Raw genomic sequence first — 25,822 nt, 5'->3', positions numbered from 1 at the left:
CAACTGGATGCAGAATCCCTGTAGTTTTGCACAAGCTGTTTTCCACTGAGCTGCCTGCTTTTGCACTTGGACTCGAGAACGTGTCTGCTCCATCCTCCGACCTGGAATTCAAAAAGCAGTGTTATCCCCATGGCTTCCATTGCTAAGGGACAGATCCCTCATCCTGCATCAGGAAGCTGTGGCAATGGCAAGAGTGACAATGAAGTGACATTCAAGGGTTGCAGGAGAAGCCCCACTCTAAGGTGTAGAGCCAGGATGGCTGTCCAGGTGCTTCCTGGGCAGGTGATCTGCTAAAGCTGACATATTCGGCCCCAGGCCAGCACAGGAGCCGCTCCCAGCTTTCCAGTCACCATGAGAGGCTACAGCAAGTGACAGGAGGTAGCTCCATGTGGGTGAAGGCTTTTGCAGCTTGGAGGTGGCTTCTCAAAGAAATGCCCCAGTGTTGGGCCAGAACACAGGGAGTGAGGAAGCAGAAACCCTCCGAGCTTTCTAAACCTTGTCAAGGACACAGCCTGAATGCTGCTGGATATTGGGGCTTTTGAGGACATTGAAAGGTTAATCTGGGCATAAATTGGCTCCATTCCTTGCCCAACCCATCATAATAATGGGATTGCCAGAGCTTGTTCATATTGGATAATAATAATGTTTAACATGGCCACTTCTGAGGACCCAAATATAACTCTCCATCTTGAAATACATATGGGACCAAACTGGCCATGCCAAGACTTGGGACATGGTATTTAAAGCCATGGGTGGCTGCAGCAGCTCAAAAGAAGACTGAAACTCATCCTGCCTGTGTCTGGGCTAAGCTTGACATAACCAAGTTATGCTGCTCATTTGGGAATTATCTTAGCTGCAGCTGAACTCTGTTCTCTTTTAATTTATGTTATCCTACCATCTCTTCCTTTCTCCTTTCTTGTCTTCCTCCCTACCACCTCCTTCAGAAAGCAACTGTGTTGAAATATTCCAGCCTCTCTGTTTCGTGAAGTTTCAGCCTCCTCCAGCTCTTACATCTTCCATATGTGCTGGTTTTAACTTTCTGTGTGAATGAAGATAGGGACAGGGAACCATATTAAAGACTTGCATTTACTTCAGAATACAAGTAAGTCAGGGATGAGTCTGAGCTTTGAGTTCGGGCCTGATCCTTTCCTAGTTCCCAAACAATCCCAGCTCTGCCTGGGGGTGGTAGGTGGCACAGTGTAGATGGGGGACTAGGACGGGGTCACTGTCGGGTGGATCTAAGTTTGGATTTTTCTCTAAGTTTCAGTGTTATCCGGCTTGGCCCCAGCCCAACCACAATCATTAACCCGAGCCCAAACCTGGTTCCTCCACATGTCTGGGATGGTTATTCTTTTTTTAGAGGTGATAAACTAACACATCATATGTGTTATCTATCTTTTGCGATAAATGCCAAGCTGTCAGAATGAAAATGTCACATAAATCATACATAAAGTATTTACATTAAAAAAGATAGGCTCATACGAATTTAAACAACCTTTCTGATGGTGCCATCATTTGCAGCAGGTTAGCCAGGTACTGCCAATGTTTCTATTTCTGGAGTTGAAATAAACACAGCACATCAAAACAGTCATCAAACCGAAACAGAATGTATTTAACGTGGTGCAACAGTCAATGCCATAAGAAATCACCATATAAGTACGCAGAGTTATATATAATCTACACATACTAATATGACTTTACAAATCTCATATTACATGTAGATACACATGGAAAGGACTTGGGAGGAAGCATTTGTTGCCAGCCCCTCTGGGGGCTCAGTTTCTTACCTACTTACTGTAAGGTGTGACAACACATTGTTTTCGGAAGTGACTATTGCAATCGCATTGCATTCTCCTGGGAATCACTGTGGATAACAACCTCCACCATTCACACGACAAAATGGTATGGAGCTTTCTCAGTGTATGACCATCCCTTGTGGGATGGAGGTTCGGCAGGTGTAAGGTCCCTGGTGGCTCCTCAGTGTGGCCATAAGCTTCTCGGATCGGTTCTGGGCTCTCAGGGGGTCTCCAGCCGGTCCAGGAGGGCAGCCCACAGCCCGCAGTGCAGCAGCCCGCTCTGCCAGGACCAGACACCTTCTGTGTTTGGCATGGCTGGGACTAATTCTGGAAGGTGCTGCGCCTGCTCCAGGGGAAGCCTTGCAGGAAGAGCCTGGAGCCCCAGCAGGAGTGGCCAGTGGGGCTGGCTCCCAGATGTGCTCCTTGCCTGGGGCTGGGGTGGCACCGCATCTCGCCTGGGAAGGTGGGAAGGCGGCAGTGGGCTGCAGGCCAAAAGCCCTCCCCAGGGCACATGGAAAGCTGAAAGGTAATGTGGAGCAGTCCTGCAACTGCCCTAATAGATGCTGTGGGTAGAAGAGTTTTCCTAACAACTCCAGACTGTCAATGGGATGTTTAAGACCATATTTACCTTTCCTAATCCAGCCCCTCTCCCCTTTCCAGCCCATACTGCTCCGAGAAAGTGGTAAGAGTGAAACAATCGCAAACAAGACCCACAGTCCTAAAAATAGTGGCACTAACAGGGCGCTGAGCTACATCACAGCTCTCAAGGATTGCTAACAGGGGTGGAGCCAGACAAGGTTAAGTACAACTGGAAACGCAGCCGTGTCTCTGCTGCAGATCAGGCAGGGCAAGGTGAGCAAAGAGGGGTTTGCGTTATCGGTGTACGTCACTGCTCTGGAAAGATAGTCCTCAGCACTTCTCAGGGGCATAGTCTGTGGTTGTGTCAGCAGTCAGTGACAGTCGTGCCATGAATAACCTTATTTTTGCCCAGTGGGAGGCAATTACACCCTGAAACACGTCCTCACTGGCAAGCCCCCAGAAAAACTGGAAAGCAGAAGTGAGAAAACTGGAAAAAAAGAAAGATGAGAGTAAAGCGAGGGGAGGAGAACATGAAGAAAGGAGAGAATAAATGACAGAAGAAAAGGAAAAAAAGACCTGTGAAAATAAAACAAATAAAAACCCACCTTGTTTGGGGTTTGCAGGAGGTGACTCAGCACCTGCAGATCTGAATTCTCCTTCTGACTTGACTCTGGCTGGCCATGTGCCTCTCACCTTGCTCTGAGTTTTTTACCTCGCAGGGCATCCAAGAGGGCAAATATACTGCAAAGCACAGGCTTTATAAATCCTCCAGCAGCAAATACTGTGACTGAAGCTTTAAACAAATAGACTGAGGGCAGGGTGGGAGGACAGGCGGAGAAAGGGTGAGGAGTGGAAGAGCGAAAAAAAGAGGGGAGCAAAGGACTTAGGGAGACCAGTCGAAGGAGGGGGAGAAGCTCTTGGGAATGAGGTTAGCTGTTGGTCAGAGCAACTGTGTCCTCCTGCAATGGCAGGGGGAAGAGCTGATGCCCGTCCTGCCTACCCGCTACGGAGACCGATGCTTGCAGGCTCCCCACTGGTGGCACCTCTGCGAGCCCTGTCCCGGGTACAGAGGAGCTGAGAAACCACAGAGGTTGTCACAGAGAGGTTTCTAGACAGGAGGAGCGCCTGACGTAGAAATGCTGCCCATCATGCCCCTCCGGCCTGTGCACAATCAGGACGGGGAAGAAGCGGGCGTCGTGGTAGGTTGGGGGGTTTTCATTGACAGCCAGCTGGCTGGAGTAGGAGCAGCACTGCTCGTCCTGGCAGCCCCGGTCTGCGATGCTGCTGCTGTGGCTCCTCCAGAGGCCTGTCCTGTGGGAGCCATGGACGCGGCAGAGGGAGAAGCGGCTGGTGTTGAGGGAGAGGCGGGAGTTGCCGCTGCAGCTGTGGAAAGCGTGGCGTGAGAAGATGGAGGAGGTGCTGGAGGCACGGTTGCAGCGTTCGCAGCCGTGGGCTGTTTCACCGTACCGGCACACAGCATAGCTGTTGTAAGCCGGGGAGTCGGCCAGGTCCATGAGCATGGCCTCCGAGTAGCTGGGGATCAGCTGCCGGTTGGTGCAGATGTGCCACTCCAGCTCGGTGCTGTCCTGCGTGGCATCTCGGGGCATGCGGTACCGGTACAAGGGCTCCTCTGCCACGGTGGGTGCCGTGTATTCCAGGCCCAGCAGCTTCTCTACATGGTAGTGGACGTAAGCAGTCCGATACTCTATGAGTACCCTGAGTGGCCACGAGATCATCAGGATAGCTGCCACCCAGAAAGCATAGTGGGACACGTACCACGGGAGGTGATTGGGGTCCCCATAGGCCATCATAAGCTCTTTGAAGTCCACGTTTTTGAGCTGCATGCCTTCCCTCACCTCCATGTAGTCATCCAGCCCCTCGATCTCCGTGAAGAAGTGAGCCCTCTGAGTCAGGTAAGAGTTCTCAGATTCAGTGTTGGCAAAGCTGAAGCACTTGGTGAACCTCAGCTTGGTGGCTGTGTAGCTCTCCAGGCCCAGGAGCTCCTTGGAGATGTCCTTGTATCCACAGTGAGAGTAGTCAAACTCCGCTTCGGCCACGTGGGTGTTGACCCTCTCATGGTAGACTTGCGTTGTGGTGTAGGCATCGCCATTGCGGTACCGGGTCACCTGCCGGGTTCGCCGCACAAAGTGGTAGCTGATGGCCTTCCACCAGATGCATGGAGTGGCTTGCTGCATGCGGTTGATGCATTCATAGACACTGTCCACATCCGCCTTGTACTGCAGCTCTCTTTTGACATGGCAGTGCCAGCACTCCACCAGGTACACCACGTACAGCATAGAGAGGAAGGCCAGTGGGATATAGACATAGCCGTCCGAGCACGGGCTGTCATGGTAGATCATGGACTTGCCCTTGAAGGAGCTATCAAAGCTGAGCTTGGTGACCCGGGCCAGCTGACACCAGGCCACAGCACCCAGGCAGCCATACATGAGGATGGAGAGGAGGAGGCATTTCCAGTGCGACTCTCGGCACATGCAAGCGCTCAGGGACTGCTTCACAGGGCGTTGCTTCAGTCATGCCATCGGGGAGGGGGAGAGAAAGACAAAGAGAGAGCGAGGAACCCATCAGTCACGCCAATCTGCTCAACACACACAGTGACTGTTGCCTTCAAGACTGTGTCTGGCTTTGCTCTCGACAGCCTGAGGACTGGGACACCACTCGACTTAATACAAATGTGAATATAAACAGAAACACCATGCCAGAGACAGAGGTCTCTGGACAAAGCTCCTTCCTTGCTTCCTCCTGGCTCTGGGGAGGGAAGCTCTTTGTGCGGCAGTGAGTTGCCATGCCTGCACCACGGCAGATGGGTCCCTCCGCAGGGCTGAGACGGGCCCCCGTCTCCTCCCTGCCTGGACCCAGCATCACCTGAGCACCCCACCATCTTCCAAAGCTGAGAGGACTTCACTGCACACAGACAGCCGAAAGCAGGGGGCTGTGGACGTGCCCCTTTGCTTTGTGACTGTCCAGCACCTGGGTTCCCAGGCAGTGCTTCTAGGGAGGCTCAGGAGCAGCAGCCATCACCAGGCCATGGCCACATGTGTTGTACCAGTGCAGGTGGACCAGCATTTCGTGGAGCTGGAGGTGCTGCCTGACTCACAGCTGACTCACACCCAACCCTGAAACCTGCCAAATGATCGACACCATTTTTCTTGGAGGTGAGCCATTGGGAAAATTACTTAGATTCAAGCACATTTAGTTGAAAAAATTGTCAGGATTACAGCACGGTGCAGCATAGCTTCAGGCTGGTTAGAAGACTAGATCTGACCTAAAATACCTGAAAGCTTAGGCATTGGAGCTAAGGGTATATGCATGAATATTTAAAACATAGCACATCCCTCTCTTTCAAGTCCCAAAAAGTCAATCTGGGAGTAGAGCTGGAGTCGCACTCTCGTACTCCCCACTGCGTCCCCTGAGATGGCATGATTGCCGTCCTTACCCTGGCCATGGCGCAGTGAATCAGCTGCGTTGTCATGCTATGTTGGGCTGTAATAAAAAACACCAAACTGAGCCAAGCAGCTAGCGGAAATGGAGTTGTCTCCCTGCAAAGAGCAGCAGCAGCATGAGTTAGATTGCTGGCTGGCAGCCCCCCATCTGCAGAAAGTGCGTGAAGCAAGACCCCCTGCTGCCCTGGAAGGTGATGTGGAGGGCTGTCTGCATCCCTCTTATTACTGCCATCCTCTGCCTCCCCCCTAACTCTGAGGAAATGTCAGTGAGAAAGCAGATACACGCTGCTACTCATGCATCGTCATGCCCTCTGCTGAGCCTGATTTCATGCAAAAATAGCACACTGTTACTCCTCCCAAGGGGCCACCTCTAACACATCAAACTGCTCTGTAGATGCCAACAGATCCTAGGTTTGGGAAATGTCTTCTCCTTCTTTCTCCATGGGTAAAGTTCTCCCCTAGTACAGCTTATCTCAGACGCACGGCAGTTAGGATTCAGTAAGCAATCTTGAACCAGCAAGGAATTCAAGGAGCAGCATCTTATGACTAAAGAAATAATAGCACGGTGCCACTAGAAAAAAAGAGTTTACTGTCTTCTCAATGAGATGGAAGCATTAGCATCTAACCTTGCAGGGCTGTAAGGTCAGATTTAATACTGCTTTTTTTTTTTTTTTTTCTGGGACAGAGAACCACTTCTAAGTAACTATAGAGGGTTTTATGTTTTGCTGTCAGCACTGCCAAACTAGACTTCATGGGGTTTTGTTTTGATTTCACAGCCTCTAATCTGACACTGTGTAAGTGTAGAGTAATTTTATTGATTTTAGGGAGCTACATCAGCATTCATCTGCAGGGACTGAGGGCAGAATCTGGCCCCTGATTCTTCCTGATGCATCCAGAAGGAATACGTAAAGAATTTCTATTCTTAGCCCAAACCTTTTGTATGTGTGTGTCTCAGAATAAAGAGTCGTTATTCTGGGCTGTATTTTCTTTACAGTGGCCAAAACAGTTGTAGAGAAGCCAAGCGTGTTATAAAGGACATGGTACGTAACTATTTCTGTAGGTAAGACAGTGAAAAGACCTTAGTATGGGTAAGAATAAGGATGTTTTCCTTAGCTTTTTGCAGGAAATCTTGAGGAAGGCCACAAAGTAGCTTCAGGCAGTCCCCAAATCAGCTGAAAAATAGCTATGGGAGTTTTGGGTGGGAAACCCTGAGTCTACGTGCAGTCATGGAGAGTTTCATCTCTTGAAACTCTTGTCAAATACCCACAGCTCTGTCCCAGTGTGATTACTGCCCCAATGTAGGCTTCTGCCACAGCCATACACTGAACCCCAGGTCAGAGCCCCAGGCTCTCCTGACTCGTGGGAACTCCACTGGGATTCACCGTCTTCTATTCTTTGTCTCTTCTTGACACAGAACTAGTTTTTAAGTGCTACAGTAATGCAAAAAATATAGATTGCAATGAACAATTACAAACTTCTACCCATTTCTTCTCCTGGTTTTCTGAGGTGAAGAAAACTCTAAAAATGAACATCCCTCTACTCCACCCACTGGGACTGTGCAGAAGAAAACAGCTGGGCAATATTCTAACACAGAAATTTAAGTTCACACTCAGGTTTCCACAGGTACCTGTCATGTAAAATTGCATTTGGTTAATACTGTGAAGAATCCCAGTGGACCCAGCAAAAGATGCCCAGCAGTCAGTTTTACGGTAAGGTGAGTGCTTAAGGACTTCGTGCAGCTCTGGGAACCCCAATTTTTACCATGAGCTGTTCGAAGTGCTGTCAGCCTGGCCCGGGGCACAGCCACCCGAGAGGACTGTCCCACGTCAGTTAAGGCACTATTTGCCAAAGGCATTGCAATCCCCACCTTCCCTTTATCTCACTTCCCTTGACTAACAGCTTCTCCACTCTCTGCAGCTCTGTGGTCCAATTTAGAACCCACAGATTGGCTTCTGCCCAAGGAGAGAATCAACCAGCCCTGCTGGTTAGGGCTATCAGTGGCCATATCAGAGCGGGCAAATGCCTCCTAATGTGCTTAGCCCCATGAAATGCCATCTCCTCTTCGGGGGAAGAGATGGCTCTGGTCTCACCAGTCCTGGAGCAGCACTGGGCTGGGCTGGGCTAGCAGCAGCTCAGAGGCTTGCCGGTCCAAGATTACATTTCTGCATGCGTCCTCCGGAAACACTTCAAAAATGGTCTTCAACCTACTGCACTCAAAGTGCTGGATCAGCCCAAGCCAGGTTACCTCCACTATTCCCACTGCAGCCTGTAAAAAAGGCAGCTTCTCTCCTCCTTGCATTAGTGAAGACCCCAGAGCCTACTGCCACATCTGTCTGACTCACACACCTACCAGTCCAGTCCAGCAGGGCCTTCATGTTCAAAACCCTTTGGAAAAAAACACGATTCTTTTCTCCTAGCTTTTCTGACCCACTGCCTCATATCTTCCTTTGTTCCTAAGCAGAATCCACTCTCTGCAGTTCCTTGATTATAAAAAGATCTCTTTCCCAGGGTCTAACCTGACAGCTGTCCCTCCTATTTCACATTCTGAATACATTCTTTTAGCCTATATCCCCTTATTTCTCCTTCCCTTTGCTGAAATAATTATCTAACACAATTATACTATTAGAAACACTATTAGAGGGTTTGTAAGAAAGACACAAAATAAAACAGAATTACAATAGAAGTATCAGACATTCAAAAATCTAATAAGGAATTATATCTTTCCATCTCTCTCTGCATCACAAATTCATTAATATGTTAAACAAGTGGCTCCCAGACTTTGTTAATTAACATACCACCTTCTAGCAAGCATGATGTTTGTGGTACTACGTGGAATTTTCTCCTTTCTGTGCGTAGTTTCAGGTCAAAACAGGGCAAGCTTGTATTTCTGGATGAGTACAATAAATGCTTAAGGAAACTAATAATTTCCATGATAACTTGGGCCAGCCAGCAAACGGGAGCCGTGTCCTTTGAGGAATGTTGTGGGATCTGTGTTGTTTTGATGTGGAACAAAAGCATAACCCCTGGAAAATGTTAATAGAGAAACATAATTGAAGAAAGCAAAGACAGAGAACCTGACAGAAGGCCGGAGCCAGAGACTGTCCCAGAATAGAGGCTCAGTCACCAGGGCTCTGCCTCCAAGCTAGGACTCACGGATCTGGGTCTCTAAAGCAAATCAAGAGAGATGACCTTCCTCTCCTGCTTGTTGGGGGCTTTCCTTTGGGCTTTGCTTTCAGCATTGACCTGAGAAACCTCCTGACAGAAGGTTAAATGAGACACGGGTTGCCCAGTGCGGCTGTGGGTGCCCCATCCCTGGCAGTGTCCCAGGCCAGGCTGGACGGGGCTCAGAGCAACCCGGGCTGGTGGGAGGTGTCCCTGCCCGTGGCAGGGGTGGGAGATAGGTGAGCTTTGAAGGTCCCTTCCAACCCAAACCATGCTGTGATTCTACAGCCACTTCTGTGAAGAGGGATGGCTTTGCCAGATCAGATTTTCACTCATAATGTCCCAACAACTCTGATGACATACAAATTGTAAAAATCTCCTGGTTTGGATGGGATGCTGTGAAGAAGCACAGCTGAGCTGTCACTATTATTGTTTGTGAATTTCAAGTCATGTTTAAAGCACACACTGTAAATAACGTCTCACTACACTCTGGCATGCTGCTGAACAGCTTCCAGAAGCCTCCCTTCCCATTAAACCAGACTAGACTGGAAACCCCTACTAACTCTTGGCCCATCATCACAAGCCAAAATTCACTTTCTTCTTCCACACTTGAAAACAGCAACAAGAGAATATTCCCAAATCTTTAGTAGATCTGAGCACAAATGAGGAAAATGCAATGGGTGAGAGGTGGCATGTGCAGGGAGGACTGCAAGAGCCCATGCTGGAAGCCTTGCGGAGAAGAACAAGGTTTGGGGACAGTGTTGCCCCAAGTGTCCCTGGCCCCAGACAGTTGACCCTGCAGTGCTGCTCCACATTTGTGCTGCGTTTTTTTGGCCCGTCATTTCCAGGCAGAGTGAAGGATTTGTGTACCATGCAAAACGAAGAGGCAGCTCCACATCCTCCCATGGTCTGTCGTCTGTCTGTTGGCACGGAGCATTCTGAGACACTAAATGATAGGTGCTATTTAATTTGTAGCCGCAGTTGCTGGAAAATAGTCTGGAAAGCCCTAACTGCTGGCAGAGAACTGGAATTTCAACTGACACCTGTAGCAGACAGGAGTTTCCAGGCTGGCAACATTTCAATTCTTTCTCCTTCAAGGAAGTTCTGTGCAGAACTTAGTTTGCAAATGATAAAACATCCAGGCAGTGGCTGAAAGGGCAATTGCCTTCAAAGACACCCTCCGATGGCAGATGCCCAAGATCAAAAGCGGGTATGCAAGGCGTGGAGCCTCCCTTGCGCAGGCACACCCACCCAGCACTCGTCCAGGCTCAACAACAGCCAGGTTGGGTTCTGGCTGCAGCAACCATAATTAAAATCATTACAACGTGCTCTGTGTGGTAGTAGTGTGTAGATTTTGGCTGTTGATCTTGCCTAGTGTAAAGGGGTAGAGAGAGAGCAGAGGGAGAGTGTACAGCCTGCCATGTCCCTCACTTAGCAACTACAGCTGAAGATGCTCTGGTGGCAAGAGCAAGGGGCTGGTGGCCAGGATTTTGGCTCCCTGACGCATCCCTTGACTGCCTGCAAGCAACCAGAAGGAAGACATGGGTAGGTAAGTTGTAGCTGATAACCATCCTAAGTGAGCCTGTAAGCAACTGCATTGAGGGTCGCCGAGAATGCAAAAAAATTACCTCTACTCAAACCCTAACTTCTCCTTCAAAGGCATTTTTGAAGTGTAGGACTAATGCAAGAGAACCAGAACCATGTATTTATGGGTGAGCAAATTGTGCTTGTGTCTCCAGGTCCCTTCCTCTTGATGAGTACGTATGAACTAATGAATTTCCTGGGGCGCAGGTTAAGGTGGTCTGGGTGTCCCCATTCTTCCAAGTCAGCCTCTCCGTTAGCAGGAGGAAGAAGGGCCACACTCAGAGAAGCCCAGACTATTCCACCAGCCCAGGGTTTTGGGTGCCTAACTTGAAATTCTGGTGCCTCTGTTTTACCAGCGATAGCTCAGTGCTTTTGCTGCCCTCCGGACGCAAGTATGTCTGATAGCAGGACTTACCCCCTCGCCACGCAGCTGTCCCTCAGCATTGGCGGGGGTTCTTACACTAAAACAGCCAGATGGTTGTTTAGCACTTACAGGCAGTCACAGAAATTTCTTCTACCAACTTTGCAAGGCTGTTCTGGGTCAGGAAGGTTCAGCTTCTATTACAACCCAAACTACATTTACACCTTCAGACTGGAAGACACTGCGCCTTCTCCCTGTAGCTCCTGTATCTCACAGGCAACGCAATTTCACTCTGCAGCCCCATGTACAGCCCAGTAAAGTAACTAGTGGCTGGCAAAAATTCATCTTCCATAAAGACACTCTGCTTTAACTGAGAGACTAAAAGAAACAAAAAACCTGCAGTCCCCTTCGCTGTAATTTTGTCTCACTTCAGCCCCCATTCATGGCAGTGGGGATGCCCATTCTCTGGGTGTTGAGAGACTCTTTTCACAGGACTGCCTTCGCATTCTGCAGATACTTCTCCATTCTAATTATGACACCCTTCAGCCTTCTTTTTGACAGTTCAAATGGGCCAGGGTCTTGAAGTCCTTCACTGCACTGCTCTAGCTCTTTTTGGTGCTCTGCTCTCTCTCCAGCACCTTTAGATCCTTCTTAAATATGTCCCCTGCAAGTGGATACAGGACTTCAGCACTTATTTCACAGTCATCATGCCAAAACATAAAATCACCTCCCATTCCCCCTTTTTACTGTCCCCAACAGTTGCATTAGTAGATTTTTGCACTGCACCAACCTGGGAGTTCATGTTCAACTACTCGTCCACTTTGCTCCCAGGTATTTTTTGAGTCAACGCTTCTGAGGACAGCTGAAGGGTTGGCTGCACTCTCCACCCTGAGATGTATAACTTCAGGTTTGGCTTTGGCTTGAAGAAAGAAATTATCAAATGAAGCAGATCCCTCTGTAGGACTATGCTTGTCTCATCCTTACAGACCAGCGTGCCAATGTTTGTGCCAACTGTAAATGTTACTAGCAGTGATTTTATGCTTAATTCCAGTGGATAGTGTCAATTCTGGTAATTGTTCCTGCAGAACTCTGCCAATCTAATGGCTAATTACGTCATTAACTTATACAAGAAAACTGTCTTCACAAAGCTAAGTGTCAATAACAAAAGCAAGGCCGTGGCTGTTATGGACACCAAGGTGCTCCTCACATTTCCAGCACTCACTGCCAGGTGTAATCCCACATGCTGCCCTACATAATACTAAGGGAAACCCCCACCAAAGCTTCAGTGCAGCACATCATCACCTAGCTTGCTGTTGCTGTATGCTCTTCATCAGTAGCTGTATTTTACTCCAAAAGCAGCTGTATGGCAGTGTGGGCTTGAAGCATCTCTTCTTTTTCTGGCTGCCTCAGTACTGCTTATGGCATGCAAATGGTTATGGTGACGATAAACTTCTTGTTTTCTCCACTTCTGATTTTGACTGGCAACATAAATTTGAACCGAAAGTTGCCAAACTGACCCAAATAAAGGGGGAGAAATAGCCTGTGAAGTCCAAAGGAAATGGACCAAATTATTTTGGAGTCACAGTCTTTAAAAATTTGGTATATAATTTTGCCTTATGTTTACTATTTCTTCATAGCTCTCTATTGACAAAATGGCTTTTTCCTCTTCCATCAGATTTCATGCTTCAGTCTCCTTGAAAACTCCAGATGAGCTGTATAAGCAGAAAATATGCTGCTACAGCATGAATTTATTCTAATAGTTTTTTTTGTGGACAGTTTGGGGCCCAAGTTCGACTATCTGTGTCTGGTTCGCAGCTAGATATCTGGGTTCCCCAATTTCAAGAGCATTAAAATTCTCTTTTGGGGAAATCATGTCAAAAGCATTTTCTGTCCTTTAAACCCCCCTGTGTAAATGCATTTGCCCTTGGTGGCTGACCTCAAGAGCTGCAATTTTGCTGAAGCAAAATGCTATCATGTCTAAAATGAAAGAATGAGAGAAAACAGAGGGTAGTGAAGACGTGGTCCGAATGGAAATAGAGAAATGAGGGGGAAACACAGAAGGTGGGAAGAGGTGGAGGAGAGAAAAGGATAGCCTAGGCATGCTCTGAATGCCAGTGCCGCTGAGGCAGGGGAAGGGCTCCGGCAGGTGAGGATGGAGACCAGCCAGCCTGGGCAGGGGCAGGAGGGAATCCAGCCCAGAGAAAGGACCTGGGTGGATCAGTGGGGGAAGCACCAAAGCATCATATGAACCAGCAGTCCTCCCCGCCCATCTATGACCTGGAAAGCAGCTACTCCTGAACGGCTCCTTTCTCACCACTGGTAACTTCTCCAAAAGCCAGATCTATGCCCCTATCTCCTCCCCGCAGTCTGAGGTTGGTGGGATAAGGTTGTGCTAAATCAGGGCAGTCTCCCACGGAGGTGACAGCATGCTGCAGCGCTGACGCTGCAGCTGTGTCTCAGTGAGATGTGTGGTATCACAGCACTCTCCTGCTCTCTGCCAAGACCCGGCTTCGGGGCTGCAGGGTGACTTTATCACTGTCTTCAACAACAAAATGACCCTACAGCTCAGGATTACTCATGTGAGCAAAGAGTCAAGTCAGTCTTATCTTCCTTTTTTCCTCTTTTATTTAGCAAGAATAATCTTCCTGCCCAAGGGGGAAAAAAGTTGGGGAAACACTGACAGAGGACTAGAAGAAAAGAAATAGGAGTAGAGAAGAAAGAAGAAAAAATGGTGGATAAATTAATGCCAGTCATAATTGCATTTGCCTCTGCAGGTTTATGCTTGTGATGAATATAGTCCAATGAGATACATGAAAGGGAAAGAATAATCAATAACCACAAGCCAGGTACTTTGGCAGGTGGTGACCTGCCTGGATGAAAACAGATTTTTGTCGCTAACTGGGAGACTCTTCCATCTTGGTCAAGACAGGGCGGTGGAAAATATTCCACCTCCTGGTGGACGTGGCAGGACATAACACAGAGAGGACCACTGAGTCCTTGCTAGGCAGGTCCTACACTGTGCTGTTGACCATAACTGAGGTGAGCACTGACGCCAGGACCAACCTCTGGTGCTGAGAAGGGCTTCACCTTTTGTGCAGTGGACAGGGACAATGCAAGAAGAGCAAGGAGATCTCTACCACCTGTCCCCAAGCAGCCACAACAGATGTGTGTGCAGATATCATCTTCTAGCTCCTGAGGTGATCCTAGTGAAAAACAGGCCCAAGAAGTCTGGAGTGACTAGGGAGAAGACAGCTGCAGAAGAAAAGTCAGAGTACAACCTCTTACTGCTTGCTAAGGCTAAATTAACTCCTAGGTCAGATACTCATTAGTACAGTGAGGAAGGAGCCTGCAGGGCTGTGTTAAACCTGATGTTGGTGTATGATGCTCTTTCACCATGTGACATGCAGTCTGGGCGCTGCATGGGGCATCAGTAATAAGGCCTGGTGAGGGAAAAGGGAGATATCACAACAGTCATCTCATAAATCCCCTCCTGGGGAGCTTGAAACAAAATCCCTCTTGCCATCCATCTTGAACAGCAAGAAGCCCATTACCCCCTAGTTCACACTGAGCTGGTAGCAAGTGCTCTCAGTATGGCTGCTAGCATGGAGGGAAAGGGAAATATAAAGGGTTGAAGGCAACAGAAAAAGCCATTTTGCAACAGAGAGAATTTCCCTGCAATCCTTTAACGTGTATCACATTAGTTGATGCATGTATGTTTTGGATGCACCATTTGCTCTTCTGTCACAAAAGTCCTGTGAGAATGAAAACTTCCTGCAGGTGGGGACCATGATGCCAGTGCCAGCAGAAATGCTGTTACTTGGTTTGAAGAGAATAACCTGTGTGCACTCCACGTGTTTGTGGCATCTGACTCGGGCATTCACTTCAGCAGTTGACCTCCTGCGGTGAGCTGGGATCGCTTGGTTTCTTGTTTAAATCCCTGTGGACATTTAATCTCCTCCTTCCATCAATGGAGCTGTCAGGGGGAATGTCTCAGGGTGGGAAGGTGCACAAAATGGTAGCATTACATCTTCTGCCCAGAAAAGCAGGATGAGACAAACCATGAAAAGGCATGAATCTTGCTGATGCACCTGAATTTCAGATGCTAGGACACCTCTGAAATAGCATATAAAGACAGCTTATTATTTCAAGCCATTCACCCTCATGAATTCAAGCCACCATCTGAAGATGAGGAAAGCAGAGGTCAGGACAGAAGGAGCCTCCAGTCCGCTAAAATGTCAGATTCAGCAGTAGATCTTGCAGGATACTTTTGAGTTCTTCAAGCAGAAATAAAGGAAATCCCAAAGAAGAAAGGCATTTGGATCCCAGCTAATACACAGGCTGCATACTGCAACAGGATGGGAAAGCCACTCACTAAAATACAAGGGTACATATGTGAGTGGCTTGAAGAATTTGGCCCTAGACACATCCGCGGGTGATGCCCCTACATGCTGCTGCAAGGAAAGCCATGCAGTCACATTTTCAGTGCCAAGGAATCCTAGCAACAAAGTGGTCACCATTTGCAAAATAGAAATGAGGGCTATTTTTGTGGCAGCTTCTTGCAAGCTCAAAAAAATGCTACACTAACAAAATTATCCCCTTTCCCCCCAAATTGCTGATTTTGCTGCCACTGGCTTCCAACTCAGCAGCAACACAAAGAGCGTATTCTGGGGGCAGAGGATTTTTCCCAATAATGTCAGTGATGAGAATGAGTTCATCAGGAAAGAAAAGCTGGGATTTGAGTTGCCTCAGAGCAAGAGAGTAGCTCCAGGAATGGTTCTTTTTTCTATAATTTAAGCACCCATCGTGCTTAGCTCATATTACCCACTCCCCCGCCTTGAATATTGGTGGTTTCTAGAAGACACTGGGTAAATTTTACAGGTATAACAACGTGGCTTACCTCAGCACTTAACAGTCAATGATAAAAGCATCATATATCCTCAGGAAAGCTCCTGGGATGCAGTTCCCAGCCACTGCCAATTAGCGAGACTCAGTGATTGGCATGAACCATAGCTGTGCTGCTTGAGATTTTGCAGCTTGCTTCACGCCTAGCCGGCCACTTGCCCCCCACCGCAGCCAGCAGCCAGCCCTGCTGCACAGAGGTTTCTAGGCAGGTGCCCTTGCCCTTGCTCCTGCACCACAGGGAGCTCCTGTGAAGGCTGGCGGCAGCACTCATCTCTCTGCCCACCCTGCGGCTGCAGAGTGGAGTGATCCTCACCTTGGCAGGAGCAGGCTCCAGCGTGCTCCAGCCTGTGAAAGCCAGACCCAGCTCCTTGCACCCTCGGGCAAGCCACAAGCAACACAGAGGTACCACAGCCCCAGGGGACCAGCTAGGTGCAACTTGCTGATGGCACTGGTGTTACTGGTGGCTTTGCTGACATGAAGGGCAAACTGGCACCAGCCAAGGGAAAACAAGAGGGCTGGTGGGACCAGCTCCCGTCACTTCAGTCCGGGAGGGTGGGGGACAGTGGGGATGGGAGATGGGGAGTAGCCCTCTATGTGCCTGACAAAGTTCCAGCTGTGTTCAACAGGAATCCTGTAAAACCTACTTTGCACCCACCTTTGCTCACAAGATGCAGCTCTCCAGGGGTGGGAGAGGAGCAAGCAGGGAGAGGAAGCTGGCAGGGCTTGAGCAGGTGTGTTTTCTCCTGTGCTGCGGAAACACGCCGCCTGCAGTAGCAGATATTACGGCATAGGTCAGTGGTGTTCTAAAGCTTGTCCCTTCCCGCTCCCAGGTCCCTGCAAATGTCCTGTGCCTCAGTGTTCTCACTGTTGCCACAGGATGGTCCTGTGTATCCTGCCCGACTTTCCCTCAGTGTCAGCATGGGGAAATGAGGGACTGACCCGGAGCTGGGCTGGACAACGGCCCCGGACCAGTTTCGCGGGGAAAGGAGTGGGGAGCCAGGTGGAGACAGCTTTGTGAGGAGGAAGCCCAAGGAGTGTTAGTTCCTCACCAGCTACTTGCCAACTAGTTGTTGAATGCCTCTGTTTAGAGACTTTGCAAATGAGAAAAATAGTTCCTTATTATGAATACCATTTAATCTTTGCTTACTCTAAAGGAACACTTTGAGATCTAAATGGGGAATAGAAGCATCTCTCACGTCCTCAGAAGAAATACGATCCAGGACTGATCCAAGCTCCAGTGAAGTCTGGGGAAGTCTTTCAAAGGGAACTGTGAATCCAGTTTCGTCCAGAATCATAAAGTTTTATTTTTATTCTCACTCATTTGCAATGCCATCCTTTTGCCTAGTAAAACCAGAACAATGTGGCTCTGTGATTCAACCTATCAACCTCCAGCCTTCCCAGTTCCCATGTGTGACCTCTCAGTCGGACCCTGACAGCCACACTTCAGCGGAGGACCTGCCAGCCCCATGGTGCCGAGCTGCTGCAGCTCAGGCTGTGGCTGTGCCAGGTCCCTCATGCCACTGAGCTGACCATCCCTCACAATAACATCCAGCCACCACTCAGGCTTCAGCTGCTCTGTCAGGTTTGGGGGGGGTGGGGTGTTTCCCCATCTCTGCACCTTTCTGAACACAGCTGGGACCTCAGCACTGACAGGTGTTTTTTTTTTACAATGGTGCTCCTGTTAAGGTAGTATCCCAGAAGCTAATGCTTCCCTATGAGAAATGAGGTTTCACCATAAATACCAGTTCTCTCTCCCTTTTGTTTCTCTCTTCTCTGTTCTTCCTCTGAGACACTCTGCAATAGCATGTGACAGCACAGCAGGTGAAAACTTCACTGGGAATTCATTGAAACATCTAATGGTTAAAGGGATCCTGGGAGCCAGGACACCTGGATTTTATTTCCTGACTTGACTTTGACTCATGGCATGGCTTCAGCACATTTTTTTATAGCTCCTGAAGACACTGAAAAAATAGCATTTATAAAGTACTTTCACATGAGCATGGCAGCAGGACTCTCCAGGAAAATGTCTCATCTGCATATGAGCTGTTGCATCCTGCCACTCCGAGTACCAGCTGGGGGGCACCAGGGGATTTGGCTCCTGCCCTAGCCTGCTGACAGCCCCCCCCCCCCAGATGACCGCAGCATGCCTCGGGCCTGCAGACAGACAATCCCTCCTGCCCTCTCAGCACATGCCCTCACTAGCCCTTCTGCCATCAGGTGTTGGCACTTCTGGCTGGCCACCTCACCTCCAGGCAGCCATGGGGAGGTTTTTCTCCATCTTTTTGGTCCTCAGAGGGACCCACATGCTGGCAGGACCCTACTGCAGACGCTACCACCCTGGCCTCCGTGGTGCTCCGTGCTCCCTCTGCCCATTGCAAGGTGGGGGGAGACAGTACGGCTTGTGCCTGTGGACACTCAGGCTCTTCTCGATCTTGTTCCCCAGGACACACCTTGCTGGCTTGCGAGAGCTACTCAAAGTAAGATGCCAATGCCTTGAACTGAATCACTTTTGTTCCCACACCAATCGAATGTTGTACTCCACAATTCCCAGTCCAGCTCCTAAGGGCAATCAATTGCATGGGTATGAAGGTGGCCTCCAGCCATAAATGCACATCCACGAATCACTTCTCTTCCACAGCCAAATACACTGTGACCTGCAGAATTCTCTGGCTGATCCCATCCTCTTCCCTGGTAAGGTTGGGTTATGCAGACTCCACATTTGCAGGTCACCCCAGTTACCTGCTGTTAGCTTCCTTGACAGAAGCGTGACTCTTTGTGACCTGCTCACTGCCCTTTGCTGTCAGCTCCCACCCTGCCGGACCCAGCTCTCACCAGGCAGCCGTTTCCAGCCCCTGTCTTCCCTGAGGCCCAGTGTTACCAGTCTTTCCTTAACAAGGCCTCTGCTAGCTGGATGCTGAACTGGGATGTGCGATACCTCAGCTGTATAGAAATGGCACCATGTGCAAGCTGGGATTCCCTGTACATTATTCACCTGATGTAAAGCCACAGAATCAAAAGCTCAGGCATTTTGTGGGGTGTAAGCCTCTCTGTCCTCTCCCAGTGGCACGTGTGGCACCGTGAGAGTGGCTGCCAGGTACACCAGACACTGCTTCACAACCTTAACTCTGCTCCGGGAAGGCTTCCAGCCTCCTGGTGCTGCGGAGCTACTGGTGCTGCACGCAGCCAGGCTCCTCCAGCCTTCCCACATGCCATCTGCCCGTTTCAGGCACTCTTCTTCCTTGCTTTTGTGGCTGCAGACAAGATGTGCTGTGGGCAGAGTGGTCAGCGCTCAGGGAGGAGCTGGCATGGGTGGCTCTCGGAGGCAGCCTCTACTCCTGACCTGCAGTGTGTGCTCCTGTTGGCACAGACCCTGCTGGCTCTGCTGCAGGCAGCATCCCTGCCGTAACACCTCATCGGCTACTCTGCCTAATGCTGCTTAAATGAAGTTACCCCATTAAGAGTTTGGGTAGTTAACAAAGCTGTTACAGTGACTGTGACCTCAACAAAGTTCCACTATGTACTATTTTTAACTTTACAGTTCTTAAGCTCAGAGGATCCCAAAGAATGATTAAAGTCTGAGAGTGAACTCCTGAGTGAACTATATTTTCCATGACTAGAACTTAAAAACTAATTAACTACTTAACCATGCTTTTCTGAAAAGTAGAACTCCTGCTGCAAGTGAAAAATCAAACACAACCTTATCTATGGTATCACAACAGAGTCACAGTAACAACTGAAAAGGCCTTACAGTGCTGCTGATAGCTCGGCAGCCACTACTTCACGTGTTAACTTGCCACCATGTGTTAGGACACACGTAGAAACAAGCCCTACTCATCACAGACTACTCGGGGACATTTAACTCTTTTTAATATCTGTTTCTGCAGCATCCTGGGTCACCGGCAGTAATTTGAGCTATCTTCTCCATAGGTGTAGAAACAGATGAGGGGAAGCCTTGTGTTTGGTTCCCAGGGAGAAGATACCTCCTACCTTGCTCTTGTAATGGCTTGCACTGATTGAAAAGCATCCTTGGTATCTGCACTTCCCTTCTGGAGGGAGATGACCCTATGAGGTCTCTGAATTAGGAAAAGAAGAACAAGGAGGGTATTTGGGGCTGCAAAAAAGTGTGCTTTTCCACTGGTATCAGGTGACTGTCTGTCCACCTCAGAGAACAGCATTAGAAGCCAGGCCTGGAGGGGACTGACCACCACATCACCTAGTCTCCCCTTCTCCCGTGAGGCAACATCTACATACTTAACAACTATGTGCCCCAGTTGTCCTCAGAACCCTCCAATGGCAGAGCTCCACAAGCTCCCCAGTTGCTCCAGCCCAGCATTCCATTGAAAAAAATTCCCCTGCTGGAGGGAATTAGGAAAGTCAGCCAGAAGGAGCAACACACTTCAGCCTCAGACATGGCGGTATGGAAGCACTCTGTTGGAGAGGACAGAAGACTTTGCCTGTAAGAAGCCCACACAGCTGGAGCCCTGTCTGCCCTTCAGAGCTCAGACACATCCATTTGATGTTTCCTATCTATTTTTTTTAAAGTTTTGACAGCTCTTGTGTGAAGTGCAGAGAAGACAGCCAACTTCAAGGCACCAAGAACAGACGTGATCAGAAGATAAAGCAGGACAACAAAAAGAACAAAAGCAGACAAAATTATGTGATGCCTCAGCATGGATTTTCTTATGACAGGATCTGCAATACAAATATTGCCTGGAAATGCAGGATCATGAAAAAAGCTTTCCAGTTCCTCTAATGCCACTACTGGTGGACTTTCTCCTTTGTCTCTATGAGGGAGACCATTTGGATCAAGGAATAAAGGGCCCTCCTTGGTTTCTGTCTGCTGAATAAACTACGGGCAGGAAGGGTAGAAAGGGGTTTGCCCTGTTTGAACCTCACTCAAGAGGGGGAATATCATGCACGGCCTAAAAAATAACTGGCTGGCCAACCATGCTCACTTGGGATGATGACACTCTTCCACCAGGCTGACAGCTATCATTCAGGGCATTAGCTGAGCAGGTCTTTTGCATGAGGTTTGGGAGAGCTGAAGGGAAGGAAAAGCGGAGCTTCCCTAGGAGCCACATCTCACATCTCCTGCCCTACTCTAGGCAGTGCCTGCTGAGTCAGTGCCCTGTGCAGCTCTTGACAAGGGAAGTAGTCCTTCTCTGGAAACTGGTACCCAGTGGTCCCTCTGCAGCTTTTGCTTAAAAGGTGGTGGGGAACATTAACCTCCATCACAGGCCCTGCACCCTCTCTCCTCTCCATCCCCTACTCCTGGGTTGATTTGTCTTGAGCACAGAAGTCTTGAGGATGACAACAAGCCTCTAGAAGAAGAGGAGGATGTCACAGAGGCAGTGGGGAGAAAATGGGCTTCTACAGATCTGCGAGGGATGGGATTCATCAGACCACAAGGATCTGCTGGTGAGGAAGGTGCACCTACAGCAGGCCTGATAGACCTGGAGGGTTTCCTGCCTCACGTCCTCCACCACCTCTCATCCACATGAGTATGACAGCCAATAAATGGGGACAATTTAAAGCTACCCAGTCTAAGTTACGAAGGGCTTTATGCCTGATGCTTTCAATGTCCTAGGATAAACATAAAATAAATGTGTTTCATGTTCATACTTGGTGAAAGGCATAAAAATGCTGGGGAACTAAATGGAGTCAATTCTCCAAGTAAAGAGTGTCTCTCCCATGGCACACCTAAGAGGAAAGGATCCTGTTACCTTTTGACCTGACAACCTGCAAAGCTGTAGCCTACCAACAAGCAGTATGTCTGTTTTGTTAACTTGTAACACCCCTTGGTGCTGCTGTGACCACGAACGGCACTTCTCACACCAGCTCCTGTTGCATTTCACAGTGGCAGTAAGAGGAGAGTTTAGGTGGCCTCTCTTTGCATCGTCTCCATGAGTGAGCTGATGACCATGGGTTTCAGGAACATCGACCTATGAGATTTTTCCTCTTTTATTTAAATAGCTTAACCGATTACAGTATGTCATGCTCAATTGAAGTTCTTAAATATGGAAGAGAAGATAAAACCAGGAATGGACAACTGCTGTTTGACTCTGCTGCTACAGGCAAGACAAATATGTATTTCAAAATGTCAAGTGGCTAATGCTTTCGACTTTCTTCGGTGATTGCTTGCCTTTGGTAGCAAATAAATGCTTTGTACTCACCAGCTCTACTTTCCTGAAAAAAACCCACAATTTCCAACTAAGTTTTAAAGATCTAAATATTTAAGACCATTTCCCAGCTGAGGTGTAAACAGAAAAGTCACTACTAACCCTTCAGTGTAGGTGCAGGTTGTGACAGTAAGAAGTAAAACAAGAGAAATAGCCACCCCACTGCTTAACTTGGACAGTACACAGCAGCAGGTTCTGCTACCTCAGAAAGTAAAGGCGACTATGTCTGGAGAATCAATCTATAGCCATAACTGCTGAAACATTTGGGAAAACACATCCTTTACACTCCTTCCCCTCAAAGATCCTAATTCTTTTTTGCAAGAATTGATGGGATAGTAAAATCCTACTCTTAACACCAGAAGCGTGGCTTTTCCAGGTCATCCAGCTCAAGCAATTGGTATTTCAACAGAAAAAATCAAAACCAGAATACTGGCAGGTAATCTGAGGGCTTGCTCTGACATTCAGCAAAGTCAGCAGTAAACCTAAGTGGCCCTTGGCAGAAGAGGAGAAGGGCTGTGACAGGTAACCAAACTGCCTCTCTCCTTCCTGTTCTGCAGCTGCACCTTCACTTGTCCTGCTTTTAAGAATAAAAACTTAGACTTTAGACACATTCTCTGTTAGTAGCTCACGGTTTCCTCTCAAATTGATTTATTGCCCAATAAAGGCAATTTTCAGTCACTGTTACAACTTAAGCCCATGCATTTGATCTAAGTGAAATCCATAAATGACAAGACTAATAAAGAATGCCATTAAATGCCCATTTAATACCAGGCATTTAAATGCAACTGCAAGTCCAGGTGCAAAAAGTCTATTTACATTGACATGGAGAAAACATGAGGAAAAGACCAATATCGCAGGACTGCAGTATTAAGATATCACTGCTACAGGCATTTGAGATATAAACTGAAATGTGCGAATGTTTGTGTTGGAACAGAAGAAAAACTGAGAACAGGATGAGTGAAGCAAGATATAATGTGCTTAGCAGAGAGATCAAGTGCTCTCATGTCTAGAAATGGCTTGGATGTTTTTATGGTGGACTTGATATATTGGAAAGCCTTCTGTAGCTCCTGGTCATAGACCAAATAAATCAAAAAATCCCTTCCAGCATTAACCATCTATTGATCTTCTGCAGGGCTGTAATTACATTGGGGAGCTCTACGGTTGCAACAGCAGCTGTATCCTGGATCCAGCCACAGCTCTTCATGGTGAACTGTGTTGCAGGTGTTTAAAAAGCAATTGTACAGGAGAAAACTCTAATTTTCACCCATGGAGAACAGTTTTTTCAACCTGAGCTGCAAAGTAAATTTTCTATTATAGGTACTTAAAAAAAGAGCTCTTTGGTTTTAGCAAGTATACTGCAGCTTCACACAGGCTTTGTTGAGGCTACTGGCTTTTGACTACAGGACTATGAGACTGTTGATGAGCCATGGGACCTGTTAACAAAACCTTGAAGCAGACTAACTGCACACAGCGATGTTCCAGGGTTGCTTTCACTTGTTTTCAGTTTTCTCTGCCTGCTTTAAGGCTGCTGTCTGCACCCCTGGGAGCATCTACATTTGGTTTTAACTCTGTATCGTGATGAAAGTTCAGTCACTTCCATGATCTGTGCATGGATTACACGATGTAAATGCAGACCTGTCAAAACAATTGGGAGCAAAGGCTACATTAAGCACAGAAGAAAATCTCAGGTATTTCTAAAACAAGGCAGCTTGCTGTCCCGAGTGTGCATGATTGTGGACGTGTTGTCACCTACTGCCACAGAGCCCTGCAATTCTGTCTGGCCAGTGCCTTGTGGCTCAGGATTTTGTGTCAACACTCAGATGCATCCGTCATTCCCTCCCTATGATGTGCAAGGCCACGGTGAGCACGCTTGACAGCTGATCTGAAGAAAGATATTAAGCTGTATTTTCTACCGTGTTTTCTATTGCAGATTAGGCAACAGGACTGCCTAGGCCCCATGCAAAAAGGGGGGGGACGACCTCCTCCATTGGCCCAAAGCACCTGAAAGCCGCCGAGCCCGGGCTGCAAACCCCTTCTCCAGCCCAGTGTGCCTCTCCCTCCGGTGACACCAGCGCCCCGCAGAGCTGCAATTTTCTTGGCCGTTTCAGAAGTCCCAGGGAAGCGGTAGGCTCTCCTAGGCCAGACCCCAAGGGGCTTACGTAGCCAAACTTCCCTGGGCAGCCCCCTTTACCCCACTGCCGCGGCTCGGTGGAGAGCCGCGGCCCGAGCCGCCGCCCCGAGCCCGGCAGCCGGCGCAGGGCTGGGTGCCGGGGGCCCGTCGATAAAGCCCCGCAGCCAGCGGCCGCCCAGCTGCGCCCACCCGCCGGCCCGGGGGGCTCGGCACGGCGGCGGGGGTCCGGCCGGGGGGCAGCCCCGGCAGCGCAGGGCGCGGCGGGGCACCGCACCGCGCTCCGCACCGCGGCGGCTGGCGGCCGCCCCCGCGGCGCGGCTGCAGGTAGCCGGCCGGGCGGGCTGGGGCTGGCCCCGGGGCTCCCCCCGCGCCGCGCACACCCCAGCCGGGGCACCCTCCTCCCGCCGCGGTCGCAACCCACCCCGCCCCGCCGCCCCGGAGCTGCCTTTGCCCCCGCCCGGTCTGCCCCGGCCCGGCCCGGGGCGTCCGCCCCCGCCGCCGCTCACCTCCTCCCGCCCGGCGGCAGCGGCGGCCCCCGGCGCTGGGGTGCTGCCCGGCCCGCTCTCACCAGCCGCCGCGGCTTCCCCCTCCGAGGACATCCTTGGCCATCACCGGCGGCGGCGGCGGGGGCTGCGGGGACCCGAGACGGCCGAGCCCCCCCGCGGGCCGTCCCCCGCGCCGGGGCCGGGGCGAGCCGCCCCCAGCGCCCAGGGCCGCCCTGCCGGGTGCTCCCGGCTCCCTCCGCCACCATCCCAGGCAGGCGGGCAGGGAGGGAGGGAAGGAGGCGGCGGAGGGGAGGAGAGAAAGATGAGGCGGGTGGGGGTGCCCCTGCCGCTCCCGGCCTCCCCAGGTGGGCAGGCGACCGTCCGGCGGCTCCCGGCGCGGCTCCGCGGAGGAAGGCTGGGAGCTGCGGGGTGTGCTCTTCCAACCCCTGCCCTCCCCGGGCGGCCCCTTCCCCTCCCCGGGGCGCCCCTTCCCTTGCCCTCCCGTCTCCTTCTCGGGGGGAGCTTCGCCCCCCCCCCCCCCGCGCGGTTCGCCCTCTCCCCAGGATGCCCCCTCGCCGCCGGCCACCCCCTCTCAGCGCAGCATCACGCCCTCGCCACCCCCCCGCCCTTCCCCGGAGCCCGCCCCTCGCCCGGGCTGGCGGCTGCACCTCTCGGCGGGACGCGGCCCGGCAAGAGGTGGAGGTGGAGGAGGAGGAGGAGGGGGAAGGCTGCCCCGGCGGAGCGCTCCCGCATGGTGCAGCCAAACTCGCCCGGCGATGCCCCGCTCCCCGCCCCGCTCGCAGCGGGGGCAGAGGCGGCGCTGCCGGGACCCAGCCCTGGGGCTGTCCCGGCCTCTCCAGGCGCAGCCGGGGCGCAGCCTCGCTCCTGTCCCACGCCGGGCACCTCTGCTGCCCCCGCTGCGGCTGCAGCGCTGGTGCGGGGCTGCCCGGCCCCCCGGCCCTGCCGCCCACCTCCGCCTCCTTCCTCCCGGAGAGGCAGCTGGCGGAGGGAACCTCTGCCCCTTCCTCCTTTGCTGCTGCCCGAGCCTTTCCTGGGTTTCATCAGCCCCAGCAGGGGAGTCTCCCCCCACAGCTGCAGCCTCCTGCAAACTTCCTGCACTGTTAATATTTCTTCCTCCTGCCTGCATCCTGCACTCAGCGCATCCAGTCATCATCTGCTCTT

At 50.4% G+C, this 25,822-nt stretch overlaps 1 protein-coding gene across 1 annotated transcript; it reads right to left on the bottom strand.

Moving 5' to 3' along the window:
* Positions 1-1,625: 1,625 nt before the first annotated feature.
* LOC102055027 (transmembrane protein 151B-like) lies at positions 1,626-24,912 on the bottom strand. The gene is made up of 2 exons (XM_055717437.1): positions 24,662-24,912; positions 1,626-4,900 (listed from the first exon to the last, which is right to left on the bottom strand). Exons 1-2 carry the CDS (start codon positions 24,752-24,754, stop codon positions 3,470-3,472), a joined length of 1,524 nt encoding a protein of 507 aa, XP_055573412.1. The 5' UTR covers positions 24,755-24,912; the 3' UTR covers positions 1,626-3,469.
* Between the last annotated feature and the right edge of the window lie 910 nt (positions 24,913-25,822).

The sequence above is a fragment of the Falco cherrug genome, chromosome 7 (genome assembly GCF_023634085.1).
Source record: "Falco cherrug isolate bFalChe1 chromosome 7, bFalChe1.pri, whole genome shotgun sequence".
Classification (NCBI taxonomy): Eukaryota; Metazoa; Chordata; class Aves; order Falconiformes; family Falconidae; genus Falco; species Falco cherrug.
Note: the sequence above shows the minus strand (reverse complement) of the source record. Positions and strands in the feature narration are given on the sequence as shown.